The sequence below is a fragment of the Vairimorpha necatrix genome, chromosome 2 (genome assembly GCF_036630325.1).
Source record: "Vairimorpha necatrix chromosome 2, complete sequence".
NCBI lineage: Eukaryota > Fungi > Microsporidia > Nosematidae > Vairimorpha > Vairimorpha necatrix.
The window spans coordinates 1,075,605-1,097,756 of NC_088817.1; the positions used below are offsets into that span (position 1 = coordinate 1,075,605).

Consider the following 22,152-nt stretch of genomic DNA (forward strand, 5'->3'; position numbering starts at 1 on the left):
TTAGATTTTCCAGAGGTTTTTATTTTCTTTGCAAATTTTGGTTTTGACCGTTAATAAATTTAACGGATTTTGATTGTTTTATTGAAAGCCCTCAAAGTTTAATTTCTAAGATTTTAAATTTCGTTATTTCATAAAGGGCAAGAATATGCTAGAAATTAACAACATGACTTTTTACATTGAAGAACAAATAATCTGCACTAACCAAAAATTCAAAGTACACGGCGTTTGTGGTATTATGGGAAGATACAATTTATTACGAGAATGTTTTATATCTGAATTTACCGCTTCATTATTTAAGAAAATACCTTTACTTAGTGCACATATGAAAATATATTATAAAAATGAAGAAATTAAGTATAAATTTTCTAAATGTTTATTGAATCCTTACACATTTTTCAATGTCGAAGATAAAGTTGAAGACATTTTTTACTTTGTTAATAAAAAATTAGCAGATGAAGTTATAAAAGATTTCGATTTAGGGGAATATAGAAAATTATGTATAGGCGAATTGGGACCTTCTGTTTCTAATATATTAGAAATGGCTATAGCAGCCTGCTCGGGATCAAAAGTGGCCTATTGTTATGAAATTCTCGACCCGTACAAAAGTACTGAGTTTTATTTACGATTATTGAAAAAATATTCAGTTTTAAATGAATCAATAATATTTGTAGAGACTCAATCTTTTGATAAACATTTGTTCGATAGTTTTATTGTTTTTCATGATAAAACAATATCTTCTTATAATAAGGAAATAGATTCATTAACAGGTAATATTTGTAATATAAAAAATTATGAATCATTTGTATATGAGACGTATGTAAGCAAGTTTAATAATATACCAAATGGGAATTATTACGAATATGAAGATAGCACTACGGATAATGACTCGTGTATAACATCCTTAGACTCGTCTTCTTCTGTGTCTACCGAAGATAATTCTAATGTAGAAAATTTTTTACAAATGATAATTTACAAATGTAAAATATGGTCGAGCTTCATTCAATTTTGCAAATCTATAACTCCAGATCTCAGTAAAGCATTGACTCTCGTAACTTTAAAATTTAATAGACCAGAAATATCAAATGAACTAAGTATTTATTACACGAACGTAGGGAACATTACTATGATAATTTTTTGCTGTAAGCATTGGTTTTCTTTACATTTTTTATTTTTACAAATTTATTGTTGGATTCTAATTTATCATTTATCGGTCAAAAATACTGACTATACTGTTTTATCATTGATTTCTAAATTTACAATTTTACCAAAGTGGTTGAAAAAATTTGAAAAAATTTTTGATTTTTTTACGTTATTAATTTTTTTAAAATATTTAATATTTTTCGAAACTCATTGCATCTCGCAATTTTACAACATATTTAAGACCGAATACATAAAAAAGATGCCACAGACTTCTTTAATTTCCTCTATAATTTATACATGCGTTTTTTATTCTTCAAATTATCTTATTGATGAAGACTATACATTTATAAGGAAATACCACGGTGTAGCATTCAATTCTAGTACTGTATACTTTTATTTTATTTTTTATAGTTTTATATCTTCTATTTTTCCTTTTATATTGGTATCAATTATTTTAAATATTTATGACATTTTGATAGTTTTGCTAAATTGTCAATTTAATATTCCTTTATTTAACTATTTTATGGCGAAAAAATCTAAATTTTTAATTAGTGTCTATCTGATCACTCGAAATTATTTCGCCGTAAAAGAGAGTGAAGTTGTAAAATACCCTAGGTACTATAAGTTTTTGAAATCTTTTGATATGTATGAGATAGCTAAAAATCTGAGTGAAAACAAAATGGACAAACATTCACTAATCCTGTTATGTTTATTTTATTTTGGTATATTTTTGTTCTTTTCTTTATTTTTTAAAAAAAATTTATTTAGATTTATAGGTAACAAATAAAAAATTTTAAAATTATCATGCAAAAGTAATTTAAAATATATTTTTGATACATAAGGAAGTATTAGAATTTTTTAAAATACGAAATTCTATAGATAGAATATTTTCTAAAACTATCGACGAAGCGGGTGCTAATAAAATTTTTAGAAAACATACATAAGCTGTAATTAAATAAATTATACTCTACTTATATTCGGCTAATATCATTGTAGCATATTTATTAAAAAAAATTAGGAATAATGAAGTTTTTTGTGCTACAAATGCAGGATGTAATTTTATAAATTATTCTATACTCATATCAGACAATATAATTGCAACATATTATTTGTAATAAAAAAATTGTAAAAAACTAGGAATTTATAGTTTTTTCGGAATTTTTTAGAGCATTTGTAAGATGTAATTAGAATAATAATTCTATCCTTATAAGAAGCTAACTTCGATATAGTACATGATATCGACTATAAGTTGTTTTTTATAAAAAAACAAAGTAATAATAATCTATTAAGGTACTCCGCAGAATATATGTTTTTAAACTGTAAATACATATCCTCTCCTGTCAATTAAGCTTCAAAAAGATATAATACCATTAACTAACAGTAGTTCGTTACGTTGACCAAAATCTAAATAAAATCACAAACGAATTCATGAAAAAAAATTAAACAAATTTTTTTTTTTAAAAAAAGAATCTATTTTAAGCACGCGTGAGATTAACTTTGGAAAATATAGAACAGAATATAGTAAGTAAATTCAAGAAGCTGCATCACGAAAATCTATCGTCGTGAATCACTGTATAAGATAGACATTTTGAATTTTTGTAATCATTTAAAGTATAATATTTACATAAAATATAATTTTCTCTCTAAAAAATTTTTATATAAAATTTTTTGAATTTTGACAAATAAATAGTTATAGGATATACATTTAATTTCAAAGTAAGAATGAAACAGAATAGGCTACTGCGACAGCAACAACCACAATACCTATAGAAATGGCAACTTTCTTTGTACTAAATACTGATCCACCCTTTTTATCATCATCTCCTTTATCGCTTGAATCTTCTGGTTTATCATCATCCTTACAATCGTCCTTTTTGACCTTTTTGCACGATTTTAATGGTGTAATAGATTGAACTTTTGTAGTTGAGACATTAATATCAGCTCTAACAGCCAAGTCAACCTTGCACAAATCTGAAAGAATTTTGAAATGACCATCATTGCATTTGTTACCATATACTGAATTAAGATATGATGAAGAACATGACTCTATGTTAAATGTATTGGCCAAAACTATGCAATCATATACGTTTGAATCTTCATACTTGACTCCTCCCAGGAATTTAGTTAATATAGAAACAACTACTTCTAGAGATAATTCTACATTTAATTCATAACAATTTTTTACAAGATCATGGAATTGAGGAGTTTGCAATTTATTGCTAACGTAAAGATTGAATAAAGTACAAATCGATACAGATTTGTAAATCGCTTCAGGACTAATTTCGCAATGTGAAACTTCAACTGGTTTGTGGCATGGCTCTTTATTTTCATAGCAATCTTCAGAACTGTCATTACAGCTACTACTAGATTCGCATTTCTTTTCAAGGCAACATAATTGTCTCAATTTTCTTGCGCAAGCAGCTTCTCTCTGTCTACATAATTCAGCATTGTAGTGGGCGCACAGTCTAAAGATCATATCCTCACTGATACATTTTTTCTCAAATGCTTTTTTAATATAACATTTTGTATGGTTGAACCATTTGACTGTGTTGCAGTGAGAATTAACATTGTTCAAAGGATATGCAGTTAAAGTAACATTCTGACCTACTTCATTGAAGTATTCTGAAGATAGAGTGTATGTATTATCAGTAGCGGGCGAGACAACATTTATATCAACTGTAGAGAGGAATCTAATCTTGATATTGCCTTCTCCGGCGGAGTCTAGGACAGTAATTCCTAGAGTGAATCTTATAAATCCAGTATCAGCATCAGTAGTATTTTCAATAGCAATATTATCTTTAAGATCTGTAGGAGCTATCAAAGATACTAATGTTGGTACATGGTTATCTCTGGACTCAATGATAATCTTTGCTGTTCTTCTCTTTCCAACAGAGTTATAATGGATTATTAGTAGATCTTCATCGTCAAAATATTTATAGCAAAAACCGGGAATATTGTAGCTAAAACTAGTTGCTGGATCGAAAGCTGTACCATCTGCATTCTGTTGAGCTATACTTATCTTGTATAAATTTTTTATCGAATAATTATCTGGTGAATTTTTGTCAGAAGGACAAGGACAACTGCAAGTTATGAAAGATATTAATGTTAGAATTAAAGGAATCTTTCGCATATACATACCCTCCGTAGAATTTTTCTTTTTATATCTTTATTTGTTTGTTGTGGCCTAAACTTATAAAAATTAATTAAAAAAATAATAGAAAAAAAATATAAATTTGAGAATATTAAAAAACTAATATGTTCTGAGTTTTTTATTTTTTTGTTTGTTTATTTTTTTATACACAAACAAATTTGTGTTACATCAAAACATTAGGCTTTTTAATTTTAGTAAGAAGTTTAAATATTCAGAAAAAAGGTTTTTTTTGTTTATTTTGTGTAAAACTTGTCTATGAGTAAAAAATTATAAACTATAAAATTAATATTTAAAATTATATTTTATAGTTTATTATAATGTTAGAAGAGTGTTAATATTTCAGATTATACATAACGTAGTCATGTGTGTTTTTTTTAATAATATATTGAAAATGTATAATTTTTTATAAACCAATTTCCTGAAATATTAAAATCGTAAAATGTTTAAACATAATCAAGTCACTAGTAATATTTTAAATTGATGTTTAGATCAAAATTTTATTGTTTAATATTTTTTTATATGTAAAATGTTATATAGAAAATTATTATTATAAAAATATTTATAATAGAATTTTCTATGTATAATGTCTTGTATAAAACTTTATAAATAAAAATTTAAGCTTATATAAGAGCTTTCAAAATGTTACATAGAAATCAATATAAAATATTTAAAAGCTTATAGAATGTTATAGAAATCATAATAACATATAAGAGCTCATAAATTTTTTTTATATTAAATCTTTTATTTTGTTTTACAAATCATTTATTTAAATTCCTTGTCTTTAAAAAGAAGCTTTCTAATTTCTCTTATGACTTTCCTGTCTACATCTTTATGGTAGACAACTTCAAAAATGTCAATTTCTTTATCACTGAAAGTAGCCACAGACACCATCTCTGGATCATAAATCCCATTTATATAATTTATATAATTAACTCTGTTATCATTGTGTATCTCAGAGACAAGCTCCAATTTGGCCTCTGATTCAAACTCAAGATCTTTACAAATACTCTGAACATACAAATGTACAGGAATAATGTCAAAATTAAACTGACACATTTCTACCATACGACTTTCTATAAAAATAGTCTTCTCCAAAGGAAACTTAATATTGTACATTTTATAAAATGCTTCAAGTAAAACATGAAGTTTAATAACATTCTCTGTAATTTTACCAGCTATAAAGAAACTATCAAGAGCAATAAGAGAATGACTTTCTCTCTTGAAAAATGTAGGATAAGTATGCTGGAAAATAATCTGAGAAATGGCAACTTGCTTGATAGGAGACTTGAAAGATTCAGAAAGTAATAAAATTATTTTATTTCCTTCTTTGATATCATTTTTAAAAATATTCTCCATGGGTAGAAAGAAGTTTGAAATTTATAAAACAAAGAGATAGTCTGGGAATTAAACACTTTGTTTGTTAAAACAAACAAAGTGTTTATGCAAAAAAATATAAAAGGACTGAATTTTTCCAGATATGCATAATTTTGAAATACCAATTTCAGCCCATGTTTATCAAGGATATAATATTGGATGGATTTAAAATTTACGAGAATAAGACTATCATTAGAAATCTTAGTAAATCATACAACGCAATAACAGGACTAAATGGATCAGGCAAAAGTAATATAATTGATGGTATAATATTTACACTAGGACTAGAAAGTGGTAAACTTCTTAGAACAAACACACTTAAAGAACTTATAAATGTAAATAGAAAGGAATGTAAAGTGACACTTGTTTTATCAAATACTGATAAATCTAAAAGTCCAGAAGGATACAAAGATTATAATGAAATTATAATATCAAGATCAATTGACAACTTAGGGAAAACAAAGTTTTATTTGAACAACCACAGTTGTTCATATTCAACTATAAACAAATTATGCTCAAGTATGAATATCAACTCAGAAAAGGGAGAATTCTTCTTTATTATCATGCAAGGGCATATAACAAAAGTACTAAATATGAAAAGTAAAGAAATAGGAACTCTAATAGAAGAAACTGCAGGAACAAGATCTTACACTAAAGAAAAAGAGAAGGCAATTTTAGCATTAGAAAAAAAGGAAAGAAAACTTATAGAAGTCAGAGATACCTTACAGAGAAGAATATCTCCATTTTATTCGAGATTGAGAGAAGAAAGAGAAGCCTTTGTTGAACAAAGAAATTTAGATCAGATTAAAGAACAAGTAACCTTAGAAAAGAAAGAAATTAAACAAAAAATATTGACAGATGAAATATCTAAAAATGTGATAAATTTGAGGAATATAGTAGAACAATATATTAAAGATAAAAACGAGTTGACAAATTTAGAAAGTAAACTTATGGAATTACAAGACATAGAATGTGAAGAAAGCTTAATAAATATTAAGGAATTATTAGAAGATGAGAAATTAAAATTAGAAGAACTAAGAAAAACAGACCCAACAAACAAACTCGAGAAATACAAAATAGAACTAGACAAACTTGTAGTACCAACAAAGAAAACTAATTTAGATGAATTAAAAGAAAGAGAGAGTTTTTTACTAAAAAATATCAAAAACGAGGCAGTGTTGGGAGGTAAAGATTTCAGCATAATAGAAGAATTAGAAAATTTGAAAATCAAAAAGACAGAATTAGAATTCAATTATCAAAACATGAAAGATTTAAAAATAGAAGAAATTAATAATAAAATATCGAACATAGAAAAATATAAAGTCGATTATGAGTCACTGGCCAATGATAAGAAGCGCCTTAATTATTTGAAGATGAAATTAATTTACCCAATTAGAAATGATATTTACGGGACAGTAGATGAAAATATAACATTAACCAATGATAAATATAAAGAGGCAGTATTTACAATAATGGGGAGTAAATCCAAACATGTCATTGTATCAGATGAAAAGATAGGGTCAGAATTATTAAATACCTCTGATCGTAGAATTAGTGTCATTCCTTTAAACAAAATCAAGTCTAAATTTGTTGATAAGAATTTTATTAGAAAAGTCAAGGAGTCTAAAGGAAAGCATATGATCGACCTTATAACTTTTGATGATAAATTGAGAAAAGCCATGGAACATGTTTTTAATGGATATTTCGTCTTTGAAGATTCGGAGATGGCTAAGAAAATGTGTTATGATTTGAAGATCATGTGCATTACATTAGATGGGAATGTTTATGATCCCAAGGGTACGCTCACAGGAGGAAAATCTTCATACAAAATTGAAATTACTAGTAAAAAAGAAATCCAGGAACTTCAATGCAAAATAGAGAAAGCTGAACAAAATTATGAATATTTTACAAAGTGCCAAGAAGAATACGAATTATTAAAGATTAAGAAATCCAAATGTCTACAGAAAGAGAAATTAGTAGAAGAATTAAAATCCATAGAAATTAAAATCAAGACAATTACAGAATTTGAATCTTGTACTGCCGACTTTAGAAGTGAATTGACTGAGGTCAGGAATAAAATTATAGAGTCCATCAAGGAAGAGAATATTCATAAGGACTTAGTTAATAGAAAAGATGAATATATTAAAAATATAAAAGATCTAGAGATAAAAAAGAAAGAAAATGAAGAGTCCCAGGAAGATTGTATAAATAAAATCCTGAAGATCCAAGACAAACTTGGCGAATTAGAAATCAAGACAAGTAATAAAAGATTAAGCGAGAGACAGATTAAAGGTTTAGAGCCCAAGCAGAAATATTTAATAAGGTCTACATCCAAATTAAGAAACAGAATCACGAAAGTGTACGCCGAGCTAGTTGAAAGCCTGAAAGGACAAGAAGAAAAAGACTCGGATTTTATTTCATCGATCAACACCACTTGGCTTGAGACATACACAGAAGGGGAGAATCAGAAGATATTTGAGTCTTTAAATATTGACGACAAGGTCTTTAATTTTAAAGAACAAGAATTGGACGAGTCAGAGCACAAGATTTTACTAGACAGGTTGTCTGAGATTGATTTAATATTAGAAAAGTGTTCTAGTAAAAATACAGTACGAATGGATCCACAGAATTTTGATTTACTAGAAAAGAACGAGATGATTATCGAATCCTTAAAAGAGAAAATCCAACAACTTGAAGAAGACAAGTCAAATATCATGGGCAGTATTGAGAATTTTAATCTCCTTGGAATTAAAGAAAACGAGAAGGCTTTTAAACATTTGAATGAGAAAGTGGGCAAATTCCTGAGGTATTTTTTAAAAGATTCTGATGTTAAAATCGAGAAGTCGGGCGCATCAGAATATGAACTCAAAGTCAAAGTAGGCAATTGGAAGGATTCCTTGACTGAATTAAGTGGTGGTCAAAGGAGTCTCGTTGCTTTGTGCTTGATATTTTCCATATTGACTTACCGCCCTGCCCCTTTTTATATTTTTGATGAGATTGATTCAGCTTTAGATTTAAGTTACACACAGAGTATTGGGGAAATTATAAAGCATGAATTTAGAAAGAGTCAGTTTATTATCATAAGTTTGAAGAATGGGATGTATGAAAGTGCAGATAATGTTTATAAAGTATTTCTTAAGGATGGGAAATCCAATATATGTCAAATTAAGTAGAATCTAAATTAAGTTATATTTTATTTTACATTTATTAAATCTTCTGGTGTTGTTTATTTCTCCTTTATTTTTTTTATTGATTTTTGTTTTTTTTGGTCTTCCCTTTTATGTCAAATTTAGAATACGAAGAATCAGACGAGATCGAAGAATTGGAAGACATAAATTCCCTCAAATATTCACTAGAAGATTCTGAAAATTCAGAAGACGAATTTGATTATGACGCAGAACAAAAAGATTTTAAATCTACAATTCTAAAATTAAAAGACAAAGCCGAAGACAATTTATCTTTGAGATATTACATAATCTTCATATGCACATTTACTTGCTTAATTTTGTCTTTGATTTTCTGGAAAGATAAAATAGAAGTAAAAGAGAAAAATGGAGACATTTTCTTTATAAGTTTAGGCTTAATATTCCTAAATTTATTTTTATCTTCTGTCGTCTTCTTAGTTCTAAATTTCATAATATTTTGTTTGCCTTTTTATTACGTCACTGAATTATCTGAACACATTTCTTTATCTTTCGTGTGCCTTTTTTATATTATTTATTTTTATACTAAAAAGTTTAATGTGTGTATAAAATACAATCAAGGAGTCGAATTGTATTTAGGAGATATTTTGAATATTATTCTCATTTCTGTTTTCTTATTCGCCGGCCTACGAGTCTGGTCCTTGTCAATTGGCATAAATTTTAATTATAGTATTTATATAGAAAGAATAAGGAAATGTATAGCAGAAGATGTCTTTTTAAGTATTTTTAAGAGGAAAAATAACCCGAAGAAGATTAAATATTTGATTAATAAATATCTAGTCGACGATCATATGGATTTAAATAAAAGAAGGTCACTTTTCAAAGAATTCCAGAAAAGTTATAAGAACTCGCAGAAAGGAAAAAAGAAAGAGAAATACAAAGAAAGCGCCTTAAAGAAAGCAAATAGTCTGTATTTTAGAGCTCTGACTAATTATAAAATTAATTATACAGGAGATATAAATTTCTTAATAAATCAATATATTGATAAAGAAAAAGACCTAATAAAAACAGTAGAAAACCAAGAAAAAGAAGGGGTTTCCATCTTAGTAGACAGGTTTATTAAATTACTCAATCTTCCTTCAAAATACAGACTTGATGGTAAAGGCTTTTACAGGATAATTAAAAGGGTAGACAGGGAGAAATATATCATAACTAAGAATTTAGAACAAATGAGTGCCGCTTTAGACAGAGTTTGTTTATTTATAAAATTCCTTATTATTCTTGTAGCACTGATGCTTTATATCAAAGTATTCGAAGAATTGGCTTCTACTGCCGGGATAATTTCGGCCATTTTTGGTACGCAAATAATTTCTAATTCTTTTTCTACTAATGCAATTAGTAGCTTAATTTTCTTATTTATAATTCATCCTTACGATATTGGCGACAGAATCTTAGTCAATCTTGATAATCATATTGAGAATTTGGTAGTATCAGAACTTAATGTCTTCTCTACCGTATTCTTAAGATGGAATGGTACTTGTGTTTATGTCCCGAATTCCTTGCTAAGCACCAAATTAATCACAAATATCAGGAGAAGCGGGATAATAGCAGATTCTCATAAAATACAAATTAATTCTAGAACTGATCAGAGCAAATTACTAAATCTTAAAACTACTATAGAAGCATTTCTTAAGAAACATAAAGAAGATTATACAGAATATTGTATGGTGAACTACGAATCAATAGAAAACAGTAATAAACTGCATATGAAGGTTTATATGCAATATAAAACTAATTCGCAGAATTATGAATTGTATCTCAAGAGGAAGACAAGCTTCTTGTCATTTTTAAATAGAACATTGCAGGTATTAGAAATAGAATATAATTTGCCAATACAAAGAGTCACAGTGAAAAATGAGAGCGGGAAAAATCAAGTTGGTTAAGAATTTGTTTGTTTGGTGTCAAATATCTCAACAATAAGTATAAATAAAAAAAAACTAGCATAAAATATGAAAAAAGTTTATACATTAAGTATTTGTTTTATTTGTATGTTTAATAGAGTTGGGATATATATTTGACAAACTTTTTAGTTCTTTGTTTGTTATTTGTCCTTATGTATAAAATAATAATATAATTATCTAATCATATTGCGTCTATTAGTGTGCTTATTGAATAAATATACTCTTTTTATACATAAGTAAATAAAAGCTAACATATGCTCGGATATACTTGATGCTGATAGATGAATATAAATCTTATTCACTAAAACACCTAACTTAATGGATATCTCAATGTGTTATTATACCTATTTACCGTTATTTAGTATCGCGTCAATAATGAGTTAAATTTTATAAAATCAAAAAAAGTTTTTTTTGATCTCAAAAACCCGCAGTCATTTTTAAAATTGTTTTCTATTCTCTTTGTTTTAATTAACAGGCTTGCATTAAATTGGTTATTAAAAAACAACATTTTTTTCTGAAATTTACGATCTTAAAGAATTTAGACTATAAGACAATAGTAAATAATCTCGAGTATAAATATTTAATGTATCTATTAGAAGTATTAAATGTTTATAGCTCACGATACATGAATGGTCTAATTTATTCAGGCATAAGCCAAGTTTTTAAATTAAAAATCAAATTAATATAGAAAAATATAGGTTTAAAAGATTGATAGAACAAAAATCCTCGAAACATTTTGTCTTTTTGAAATGATCCAGCACATTTTATAAAAAAAAACCACCGAAGGACTATCCAAAAATAGTGCTAAGTTTTTTCTATACGCACCAAGCGACAGTACTTACATTAGAAAATATCAAGACAAAGAAGAGAAATAATAAAAATTGGTTCTGAAGGTATTCCTGAATTTTAAAAGATCCATACGAAACTATAAATATATTTTTTTAAGTTTTTAATACGCAACTCATAGCATCAGTTTTTCTTTTAATTGTTTACTGTCTGTTCTTATTCCATTTTTGCAGTTAAACTTTATAATGTATCTTTTAATATACGAATCAAATATAATATAAAAAATGTCATCAGCACAAGACATTAATGAAACTTGATTTATAAACATAATTACAGTTATTTATGTTAAATTCTATTGCTAAAATCAGAATCCAATTAACATACTAATTCTCACAAGATCAGAAAATTTTTATAATTGTATATTTTTGTAAACCCGAATAACTTTATGTATCAATTTGCATCAAATTTAATTAATGTTTACTCTTAAAGTAATTTTTAATGTTATGAAAGCAACTAAAAATCTCAGAGAAATAATTTAATAATCTCAAATTTAGTAAGCTAGAGCAAAACAATATAATTTCGGCATTTATAGATCCACGAAAGACATATATGTATAATTTATTTTCCGGCTAAACATTATCTCTATTGTAGTAAATCAAATAGTATAATTCGACAAGATATTTAGTATTTAGTACAAATATACTTTCATTTGAATCTAAAATAAATTTTAAACAGATATAAATTTTTTTTTTGGGGTTTCAATTTAAGTCTTATTATGTTATTCGACATATGAATTGTATTTAAAGAATGGTATTTACTTTTTAATTTTATATTTTACAATAAGGTATTTTCTACTTTTTGTAACCAAAAATGTTCTAAATTATCGTATCATTTCATGGTCATATTATTACTGCTATAGTAAATTGTATAGTGCAAAAAATTTTACTTTAAATTTCTATATTTTTCGTTTGGTTGACTATTAAATCATTATATTTTATGCCTCTCTTGATACAGAAAATATACAACAAAATGTATCTTTAATCAGATAACAGTAAAATTGGGCGCGTTTGTATCGATGTAATAATTATTAAACAAATAATATCTTACAGCAATAAAAAACAGCCATCAAATAAAATGTTTAGACATAAATTTTTTTTTTGTAATTTTGCATAGTCAAAGAGTTCTTATTGAATCTTATGTACAAAAAATATGAAGAATTATCGTAAGTCAGCGTATGTATAAGTAGATACTATATTAAGAAAGTTTGAAAAACTCACATTATGGTGATTCAATTCAAAAATTTATAAATAAAAACCCAGATTGGGCATGTTGTGGTATAGTAAAAGAAGACAGGGTTTTTTAGTTGAAGTATAACAAATAAAATATGGGTTGATATGTCTATTGATAGTGTAAGTTGTAAATTTTTCTATCTTCTGACACAAAAAAATCTAATTATGAAACTAATTGTCTATGGTAAAATTGTATACAAGATTTTATGGTATATTTTGTGCCAAAATTATATTTAGTTTTTTTTTCTACACTTTAATTTTCTTAAAATTTATAAAACGAGGTGTTTTTAATATAGAAATGTGCGTTCTAACTTCACATTTATATGATTACAAATAGTAAAGTATACAGAACAATGGTTCTATATAAAAAATTCGGCAAACAATGTGATAATTGTACTGTAAATGTTTGATTGGACGTTTTTTAAATAAAAATTTAAATACAATTAAAAGATTTTGTTGAAAATTAACAAAGCTTAGAAGCCGATAATATTTATAGTAAATTGTAATGTTATAAGGGATTTTACTATAAAACCACACAATTGCCTTAAATCGCTACACTTTATGTGTTGATGTACAAAAAAGGGAATTTATTGTAAATTTTTGCACTATGCGATAACCGTTTCTCTACTACTCTATACATTTTCTTATCGTGAAAATTAAATACGTAATACGACATTTTTTTTTTATTTTTTTTAATTATAGTTCATAATATATCCTACATGATAATGCAAACGTTATTTCATTTATAATGTCGGGCTTTTAGTGACAATCGATATAAAGAACGAATAAATACGGCGAATTAACAAATGAAATAAACATAATTAACATGAATTAGATGAACCCCACAGACAATTTGAAATTTAAAATAATTTTTTGCATACTTTATGTATGCATAGGGTTGCTGTCGGATTGATACAATGCGATTATAAACAAACATTTAATGCACTTTTATAATAGAATATGCGAACGGAACATCATTTACGCATTGCAGCAAGTTAGTAAACAATAATAACATTATGGGATGAATGTACTGACCTCGTCTGATATGCAACAATCCCAGTGCCTAAGATCAAAGTCATGGCCAATTGTGCTCCACAATAGTTTTAAAAATTATATAACGTCATTTGCATACATATGTAAATTTAATAAATTTTTTTTATATTAGAGTTTTTATTATAATTTGCATTTACACACATTTTGTAAAAAAATAGCCGTTACATAACGTCTATATTAACACAATATAATATCTAACATATTTTTTCGAAATTCTTTACATATTAAAATAATTGTTAACAGAAATTCTCAAATTGCATTTTAAAAATGAACCAGAGGTTATTAGACTGTTTCACTGTAGCTGATAATAATTATTTTATATGTCCGCATTACCAGAGTGTGATTTTTTAACACTCGAAATTCTATTGCATAGTCATTTTCACTAAAATCTTGGTGTTTTTTAAATATAATAAGTCATTTAAAATCTTATAATTTCATTTAAAATTTGATCTTCTATTCACCAACAATACAGACCTAGAGCTTTATCTCATCTCCCCCTTAGAACAATTTAACATTTATTTAATATATAATAAAGATCTATAAGAATTTTTTAGATAAAGCATTTGGTGTACCAGTTATAATTGTTTTGAAATAGAGTCGTTAATACTGCGAAAATTGAAATCTTTTCCTTCGAAACATTGACACAATAATTAAATGATCGATAATCAGTCTATGCCGGTGTTAACCTATCATTTGACATATATATTAGAATTTCGATATAACTTCTATCGATAAAAAATTGTGAATTTAATATTTATTTAATATGTTCGTATATCTGAATTATTTCTTCATGAATTTTTCTAGCTTCGTAAGAACTTGATATTAATGAAAATAAAATCATTTTTAGTGCTTTAATATATGCACTAACTGCCCTTTTCATCGTTTTATTTTCGTATCTATATAACCCAAATCTATTTCTAAGTATTTCAAAGGTGTCAATCATTGGTATATAGTCAAATGCAGAATATATATTTATATCAAATCTATGTAGTTTTATACTTTGCTCACATAAATATTTGAATCCTGTTATATCATTTTTCATATCATAAATGGTCAAAAAAAGTTCGATAAGTTTCATAAAATCAATGAGAATATTATGTATATCGATTGGAGTATTGTATTTCTTCATTAATTTTTTTATTTCCATCAATTGTTTTTTAGTCTTTATACACAAATTATCAAAATTTAATGTCTTTAGTTTTTCATAAATATTTTTATCTTCTCCAAATTCTATATCTTTTCTAATCTTTTCGCGGTTTACTTGTTCCTGGGTCGATTTACTTTCCATCCTCATTTTAAATTGATTAATTTTATTTTCGCAATTAATTAAAAGACTTTTCATAATATATAAATGATTATAAAAAAATTGTATATTGGTTTCTACTGTTATAATTTCTTGTGTATCATCTGATTCCATACCTGTCAATAAATTTTTATTTTCATTCATATTTTTCTGAAGTTCATCATATGGTCTAAATTTATCATCTTGGCAATTAATTATGGATATGTAGCTATCCGCATCATTCTCACCTAAAATATCTTTTTTGTATTCACTTAAAGTCAATTGACCACAATAAATAAAAGCTATAATATACATCATTTTATAGGGGATTTTTTAAAAAATTTATTTACAATTACTTAATTAAGGAGAAGTTTGGCCCAGTGAAGAGGAAATAAAAAAGAAATCTTTGAAGATATACTTAAAGGGTAAATTATTTTTTCTTATTTCTTGTTACATCATATATTTTAGATTTTATTTAAAAATAGTAATAAAAATTAGCATTAGTGAAAAAAACGATAGGGTCACAATTAAAAAATCTGCTTTTTTCAAAAAAGAAAAAATATTTAAGAAAATAAAGACTTCCATTAATGTTTAATTAATAAAATCATTAGCAAAGTTCATTAAGTTGATCGGATTATGTGACGTCAATTAAACAAACAGAACATAATCACATAAATTATTTGGTATATTTAGTAATCATAATAAGTTCGTACAATGTAATACTTGATTTAAATTAAATTGAACTTTTTTTCTATGCTAATCGTTTTTTGTTGTTATAAACATACATTGATAATTATAAAAGAAAAAAAATTAGATATACAATATGTGCATATGAATACTATATATTCATGACTCTCTAGATTTAAAAAAGACGAAGATCTACTAATCGTTCTTAAAATCACTACTTTGGAATTAATGAGATATAATTTATTAAAATTTAGATAGCGAAATGCAAAGAAAGAGATAATAAAAATGATTAATTATTTGCAAAAAAAAAGTTAAACCAGTTATTTATGTTTAAAAAGTTAATTTAAAGGCCAAAGGGGATTATTTAGCTCATATTTGTAAATGTTGGAGTGTAGCTTACAGAATGTACGTAGCGCAAGAAAATATTGTAAAGATTTAAAAATTTTAATTTGTTTTTAGCGTAGACGAGACGAAAAAAGAAATATAAAGTATTTGAAGTAGACAAGAGTAATTTTGCAATAAATACCTACGAAAAAATATTCTAAGAGTTTCAGATCTCTGGAATGATGAAAAAAAAAAAAGAAAAAAAGTCGGCTTTGAAATAAAAAAAAACAATTTTTTTTTATTTATTTAAAATGTAGATTTGTAATATGTCATAGATTCGGATATCTGAAGGGCGTATATGAAGTTTAAACATTATTAAAACGACCACTGAATTAATAATCATACCGGCATTAAACAAAATTGTGCAGATGTTTATACAAACTATTTTGTGAGATTATAGTGCCAACAAAAGACTAATATCCAGTAGAAGTGATGTGTGTCTGCTTGTTAAAAAGATTTAACATTTTATATAATTAGAGAAATATGAGCCAGAATGCCCAATAAGATTAATTTTTTATTTTACCATATTTGACACATTCGTTACTAATTTATATTATTTTTTCATCAATTTTAAGTTATAGATTTTTCAGAAGTATTCTGCTTCTTTTTTTTTACTGAAAAGGACTTAATATTAGTTACACACTGTTGTTTTTTTCTACAATTATACTCATTATAGTTTTTCTTAAAATCCAATGTTATTTCATATAAAAATTAGAGATAATATCTATATTTTTTTCGATATAGTCGTTATTTTATGTATAAATCAATATGATGTAAATTTCGTATCATTATATAAACCAAATATAATATTACAAATTATTGCTTTTGGTTGGTGTTGTCGTATTAAGTTTAGATATGAGTTAAATATGCATCGAGCATCTATTCTCTTTTATATAAACCTTTGTTCCAACATTCGGCTTTTGTACTTCTACGTCGTTTCAATTTCCATCTTTTTTTCATGATTAGATTTTTTGATTTGGTATTAATGTTCTAATTATATAAAGACATTAAGCTGGCCATCGTAATTGAGCTCGTTTCTATAATATCCGTTGCAGGAGTATTTACACACGAATAACTTTAGACTTGCATTTATAATATAGCTGTATGTGATTTTAAGAATATCGTGCATATGTATATTTTCTCTTATATGTTTCTTCCTTTTATATATAGTAATTTCAACTTTAAATGATTGTCTCGTCATCAATTTTGTTCATTATGTAAATGTCACTTATTGTTGCATCTTGGAAACGTTTTGTACCGCGAATTTTTTATATTTCTACATTTATAGTTGTGATGCATGTTTGTTTCGAGTATTTATTTTGCTTTACTTCTTTCCTTCTGCGGGGACAGATTTGCAGGTTAATGATGCGTCGAGATGTTGTAAATTTACCAGTGAAGTGATAACATTTCCTATTATTTTTAATGAAAAAATTACATTCTATGACTACATGGGCGTCTATCTTATCTGTTTTGTTCCTTTGCCAAGCATAAAAAATGACCACTAACAATAGTTTTGGTTTTTTAATTGTTTTAACTATACTATATAAAGTCCTATTTGTGTTCTAGATTTTTTTTTGTGTCCTAATTTGCAGTTTATGTTTAAATACAAAAAAAAATCTAAATGTAAAAAAAAAATTTATCATAATTTTTTACTAAAATGATGACATTTTGTTAAAATAATTACCTTGGGCCATCTAAAAACTTTTATAAAAAGACATAAACATAATCAAATTTCTAATAATGCTTTAGAAAAAATATCGGACTTCCCGCAAAGTAAGCATGATAGATGTAGATGTAAAAGCAAAATTTTTTATTGTTATTTTTTTATGGGGAATTACACTAAATGTTTTCTATGTTATATTTTTCATGCTCTACACATCCTCTTCAGACTTTAACAATATAATTTAGACACAAAGTTAGAATCTTTTGATCAAATAACAATTTATAGATATATTTATTTTACATTAATAAACAAATGATGTTCCCTTATACAAAATAGAAGTTTTGGGGAAACACTGGAAGAAACGATTAAAATTTAATTGCACATCGTTTACACATATACTTCTATAAAGGCGAGCAAAAGATTTACTATATGAACTCTGCAAAAAAAAATTCGATCCTCATAAGTTTAATTTTTAGATATATAGAAAAGGATAGCAAAATTGTGTCTATAAACAAATCTTACACATAAAGCGATAATAAAGCAAGAAGCGTGATATTTTTATGCACTTGCTATCCATATTTAAAGAAATTATATCTTAATCTGGGCGTAACTATAATATATCTTATTTGCTACGAAAATCTCAACTTTAAATCCTAATGAGTCTGGTATAATGCTACATAGTAGTCTAAAATCTATATATTGCTTTCTTGGATACTATAAATCAGTGTACTAGTTTGAGGCTGATTTAAAGAACATATATTCTTATTATCTGCATAATTTTTTTTATTACCAGTGCTTTTCATTATATGCACACATTGCTTTGTTTTTAAGTCTGGAGTTTTTTGAGATGCAACTCATATTATACTTCTTCTGTATGTTTAAGCTTTTAGTAGTGTCGTTGTACATATTAGTGTTAGTTTATTATAGTATAATCGAATTTATTTTATTTTTCTATTTAAAAAGCTTAGACTAAAAAGTATTTTTAAAGTAATTTATTCTCAAAATATGATGATGTTTCAAGGCCAATTATAATAAATTTATATCAATAACATACACGGAATATGTGTTTGTACGATAAAATTATATAAAAGAATCCCTTTGTGTTGGATATATTTCGTTTGAATAAAATCATAAATGCTTAAACGATAACGGACAGGAAGACTTGAGACCATAAGTATATTTTAACTTTAGTTAATAATTAATGGCCATTGTGCCAAATTGTCAAACTGATAATTTTTCGAATCACCTACATATAATTATGTAATTGTTTACGAAACAATGTTTAATTACAATTCTCAATTAACATATATTAATAAAATTTTGTTAAAGTTTAATCAAGTAGCATATGTCAACTAATAATAATTACTTTTTGTATATCTGGATTATTTTATTATAGACTTTTCTTCCTTCAGTTATTTTAAATATAATATTATATAAAATTTCTTGGAGTTCCTTTACTTTTAGCTCTGTCTTCTTTTTTATAATTTCATTTTCGTATCTATATAATCCTAATCCAGTTTTCATTTTTTCAAAGGTGTCAATCATTGGTATATAATCAAATGCAGAATATATTTTTATATTAAATCTATGTATCTCTACACTTTGAGTACATAAATATTCGCATCCCGTTAAATCTTTTTTCATTTCATAAATTTTTAAAAAATGTTTGATAAGCTTCATAACCCCAATTAGTATATTATCGATTTCGATTGGCGTATTGTAGTCCTTCAGTGATTTTTTTATTATCTTTAATTGAAATTTAGCATTTAGGCATAAATCATCAAATTTTAAATCTTCTAGTTTTTTATAATAATTTTTAATGCGTGCTTCCTTTTCTATTCGTTTTTCAATTCTTATTTGTGATCTTTTTTTTAATACAATTTCTTTTCCCATTAATATTTTAAATTCATTAATTTTATTTTGACATTTAGTTAGATAGAATTTGATTATAATGATTGGGTCATATAAAATTTGTCTACTACTTTCTAAGGTATTTTTTTCTAATGAAAAATCTGATTTCATATATTTACAATCAACCTGATTTTTTTCTAAATTTTTTTGAAGCTCATCATATGGTCGAAAGTATTCTGCATCATTTTGAGGTATTATAGATACATAATCATATGGTTTGTTCTCTAGTATGTATTCTTCTATGTAATCGCTTCTATTACATCGAGCAAAATTTATAAAATTATAAAGCAGAATCATATTATGGGTGAAAAAAATTTATCAAAATCTCCTTAGAGATCAATTTTCTAAAAAAAAAATTATATACAAAAAGCTTTTAACGAAATTCGATCAGATTTATTTAACAACTTAATACGAAATAATACACCAAACATTATGATAAGGTAATAAAAAATATTTTATGCGATAAAAAAAACTTTTCGAGGATTTTAAAAGGATTACAACAATAAAACAATTATCGAAACAGTTTTTTTATGTCAAAATATTAAATTAGTTTTAATGAGAGATATTATTTTATCTTATATCACGTAATAGATATATGCTTAACGTATATTAGTCGTGTGCGTAGACATCTTTATACTTACAAAAAAATTATACTATAATTTTGAATAATCCTTTTGAAGACTTTGCAAAAATGATTACAGATAATTTTATTTATCGGATAAAACAGTAAATAGTTTTTTTTGTTATATTTATACTAATGATGTTTAGAATTTACATATATTTTGTTTTGAAAAACGCCAGATATTTAATTTCTACATGTTTGTCCTTACCTCTACGAATTAAAACTTCAGTTTTTTAAAAATATTTTTTTTATTTTGTTATATTTCATGTAATTATTAACACTAGGTTTAGTATTATAATTACCACATACAAATCATTTTTATTTTATCAATTTTTTTTTTGGAAAAAAGACCATTCGACCGGCCTATTCCAAAAAATAATTTATTTCAATTTTACCCCACCCACAACATTTAAAAATGACAAAGAACAATTAAAGCCATCATGACGATTGCCCTTGGGATACTGCACCAAGTAAGAGCGGAAACGCTAGGAACAATCGAAACCCCCCCCCTCCCCCACTTGCGGACAACGCAGCCATCCCACTATGAATAAAACTAATTTTAATTTAATTGAATTATACTTGCTGAGAGTTAGGTTCTCTGGGGTTCGCCACTAGGAAACAGTAAAAAAAATATTTACGAAAAAAATACTAATATTTTTTAATATATACACTGTTTCCTAGAATGTTTCTTCTTTAAGAAATGATTAAATTTTATTCTATAGTCCATAAAGAAGCATTTTTTATTTTTGAAATTGTAGTGTCTACTTATTAACAAATTGTAAATGATTAGATACAATTTATTTCCGTAGAGATTAATTTTTTTATCTTAAAATTTAATCGAAGCAGATACATAAAAACATATAATCTATGCGATTTTAATGTAAAAAACATAACTGCTATCTAAATATTTTGAGATTGTGATTCTATTTAAATCAAAAATATGAAAATCTTATAATTAATAGATCTTATAAAAAAGCATGCGGTCAATGTATAGCCTACACATTATGCTTTTTATTAGTAGAAAATTTTTGAAATTTTCAATGAGATATTGCAAATATATACAAAAATTGATGCATTTCCTTCTACACCTTTTCTGTCGAATAATAATTTTATCAACAAAATGCAAAGCGTATAAAAAATTAAATTCAAAAGATACATATAATAAGTCTTTATACGTTTGTTTTTATATAAATTGAATAAATATAATTAAACACGTGATTATATTCACGAGTTTATATTTTTTTTAAGACACTCAGTCAATCAATAGTGGTTGTGCATGCTCCTTAGGATTTGATCAAATGTTTATTTCGATTTTTTGTAAGTTGTTCATAGATATAAAGTCTTAAATTTTTACCTTCTTTTGTACATATTGAAGTAACACCGGAAACAAAGCGATAAAACGAAAAATTAATATTAATAAATGAACTAATCCGATAAAGACACGATATACAATTTCGATTCTTTCGTTTTTTAGCATTACTGACGTCTTAACTCCCTTTTGAATTAAAAACAATGTACCTTTATATCACATTTTGCCCATGACCTTCATGTATATTTGATTTCAACAATTTCTATTATTTTGCTATATTCGTTGCATTTTTTATGCATTTATATCGTTTTCTGACTCTCATTATTTATATAGTCAATCAGTAACTAAAAACAGCAAAGTATTACTTTGAATAGAAAATTTATCATTTAAACATAAG

The 22,152-nt window shown here is 25.8% G+C and overlaps 7 protein-coding genes across 7 annotated transcripts; 3 read left to right on the forward strand and 4 right to left on the reverse strand.

Annotated features, from left to right (window-relative positions):
* Positions 1-145: 145 nt before the first annotated feature.
* VNE69_02201 (uncharacterized protein) lies at positions 146-2,706 on the forward strand (the record flags this gene model as incomplete). The annotated part of the gene is made up of 2 exons (XM_065472753.1): positions 146-1,842; positions 2,631-2,706. The coding sequence occupies 2 exons, from the start codon at positions 146-148 to the stop codon at positions 2,704-2,706; spliced, it is 1,773 nt and encodes a 590-aa protein (XP_065328825.1).
* A 145-nt stretch (positions 2,707-2,851) lies between these two features.
* On the reverse strand, positions 2,852-4,276 carry VNE69_02202 (putative spore wall protein 4; the record flags this gene model as incomplete). The annotated part of the gene is made up of 1 exon (XM_065472754.1): positions 2,852-4,276. One exon carries the CDS (start codon positions 4,274-4,276, stop codon positions 2,852-2,854), a length of 1,425 nt encoding a protein of 474 aa, XP_065328826.1.
* A 777-nt stretch (positions 4,277-5,053) lies between these two features.
* On the reverse strand, positions 5,054-5,647 carry VNE69_02203 (cyclin-C; the record flags this gene model as incomplete). Its single annotated transcript, XM_065472755.1, has 1 exon — positions 5,054-5,647. The coding sequence occupies one exon, from the start codon at positions 5,645-5,647 to the stop codon at positions 5,054-5,056; it is 594 nt and encodes a 197-aa protein (XP_065328827.1).
* Positions 5,648-5,799: 152 nt separating this feature from the next.
* VNE69_02204 (structural maintenance of chromosomes protein 2 (SMC2)) lies at positions 5,800-8,838 on the forward strand (the record flags this gene model as incomplete). Its single annotated transcript, XM_065472756.1, has 1 exon — positions 5,800-8,838. The coding sequence occupies one exon, from the start codon at positions 5,800-5,802 to the stop codon at positions 8,836-8,838; it is 3,039 nt and encodes a 1,012-aa protein (XP_065328828.1).
* Positions 8,839-8,945: 107 nt separating this feature from the next.
* VNE69_02205 (mechanosensitive channel of small conductance (MscS1E)) lies at positions 8,946-10,751 on the forward strand (the record flags this gene model as incomplete). Its single annotated transcript, XM_065472757.1, has 1 exon — positions 8,946-10,751. The coding sequence occupies one exon, from the start codon at positions 8,946-8,948 to the stop codon at positions 10,749-10,751; it is 1,806 nt and encodes a 601-aa protein (XP_065328829.1).
* A 3,900-nt stretch (positions 10,752-14,651) lies between these two features.
* Positions 14,652-15,497, reverse strand: VNE69_02206 (uncharacterized protein; the record flags this gene model as incomplete). The annotated part of the gene is made up of 1 exon (XM_065472758.1): positions 14,652-15,497. One exon carries the CDS (start codon positions 15,495-15,497, stop codon positions 14,652-14,654), a length of 846 nt encoding a protein of 281 aa, XP_065328830.1.
* A 3,778-nt stretch (positions 15,498-19,275) lies between these two features.
* Positions 19,276-20,121, reverse strand: VNE69_02207 (putative SP-containing protein; the record flags this gene model as incomplete). Its single annotated transcript, XM_065472759.1, has 1 exon — positions 19,276-20,121. The coding sequence occupies one exon, from the start codon at positions 20,119-20,121 to the stop codon at positions 19,276-19,278; it is 846 nt and encodes a 281-aa protein (XP_065328831.1).
* Positions 20,122-22,152: the final 2,031 nt, after the last annotated feature.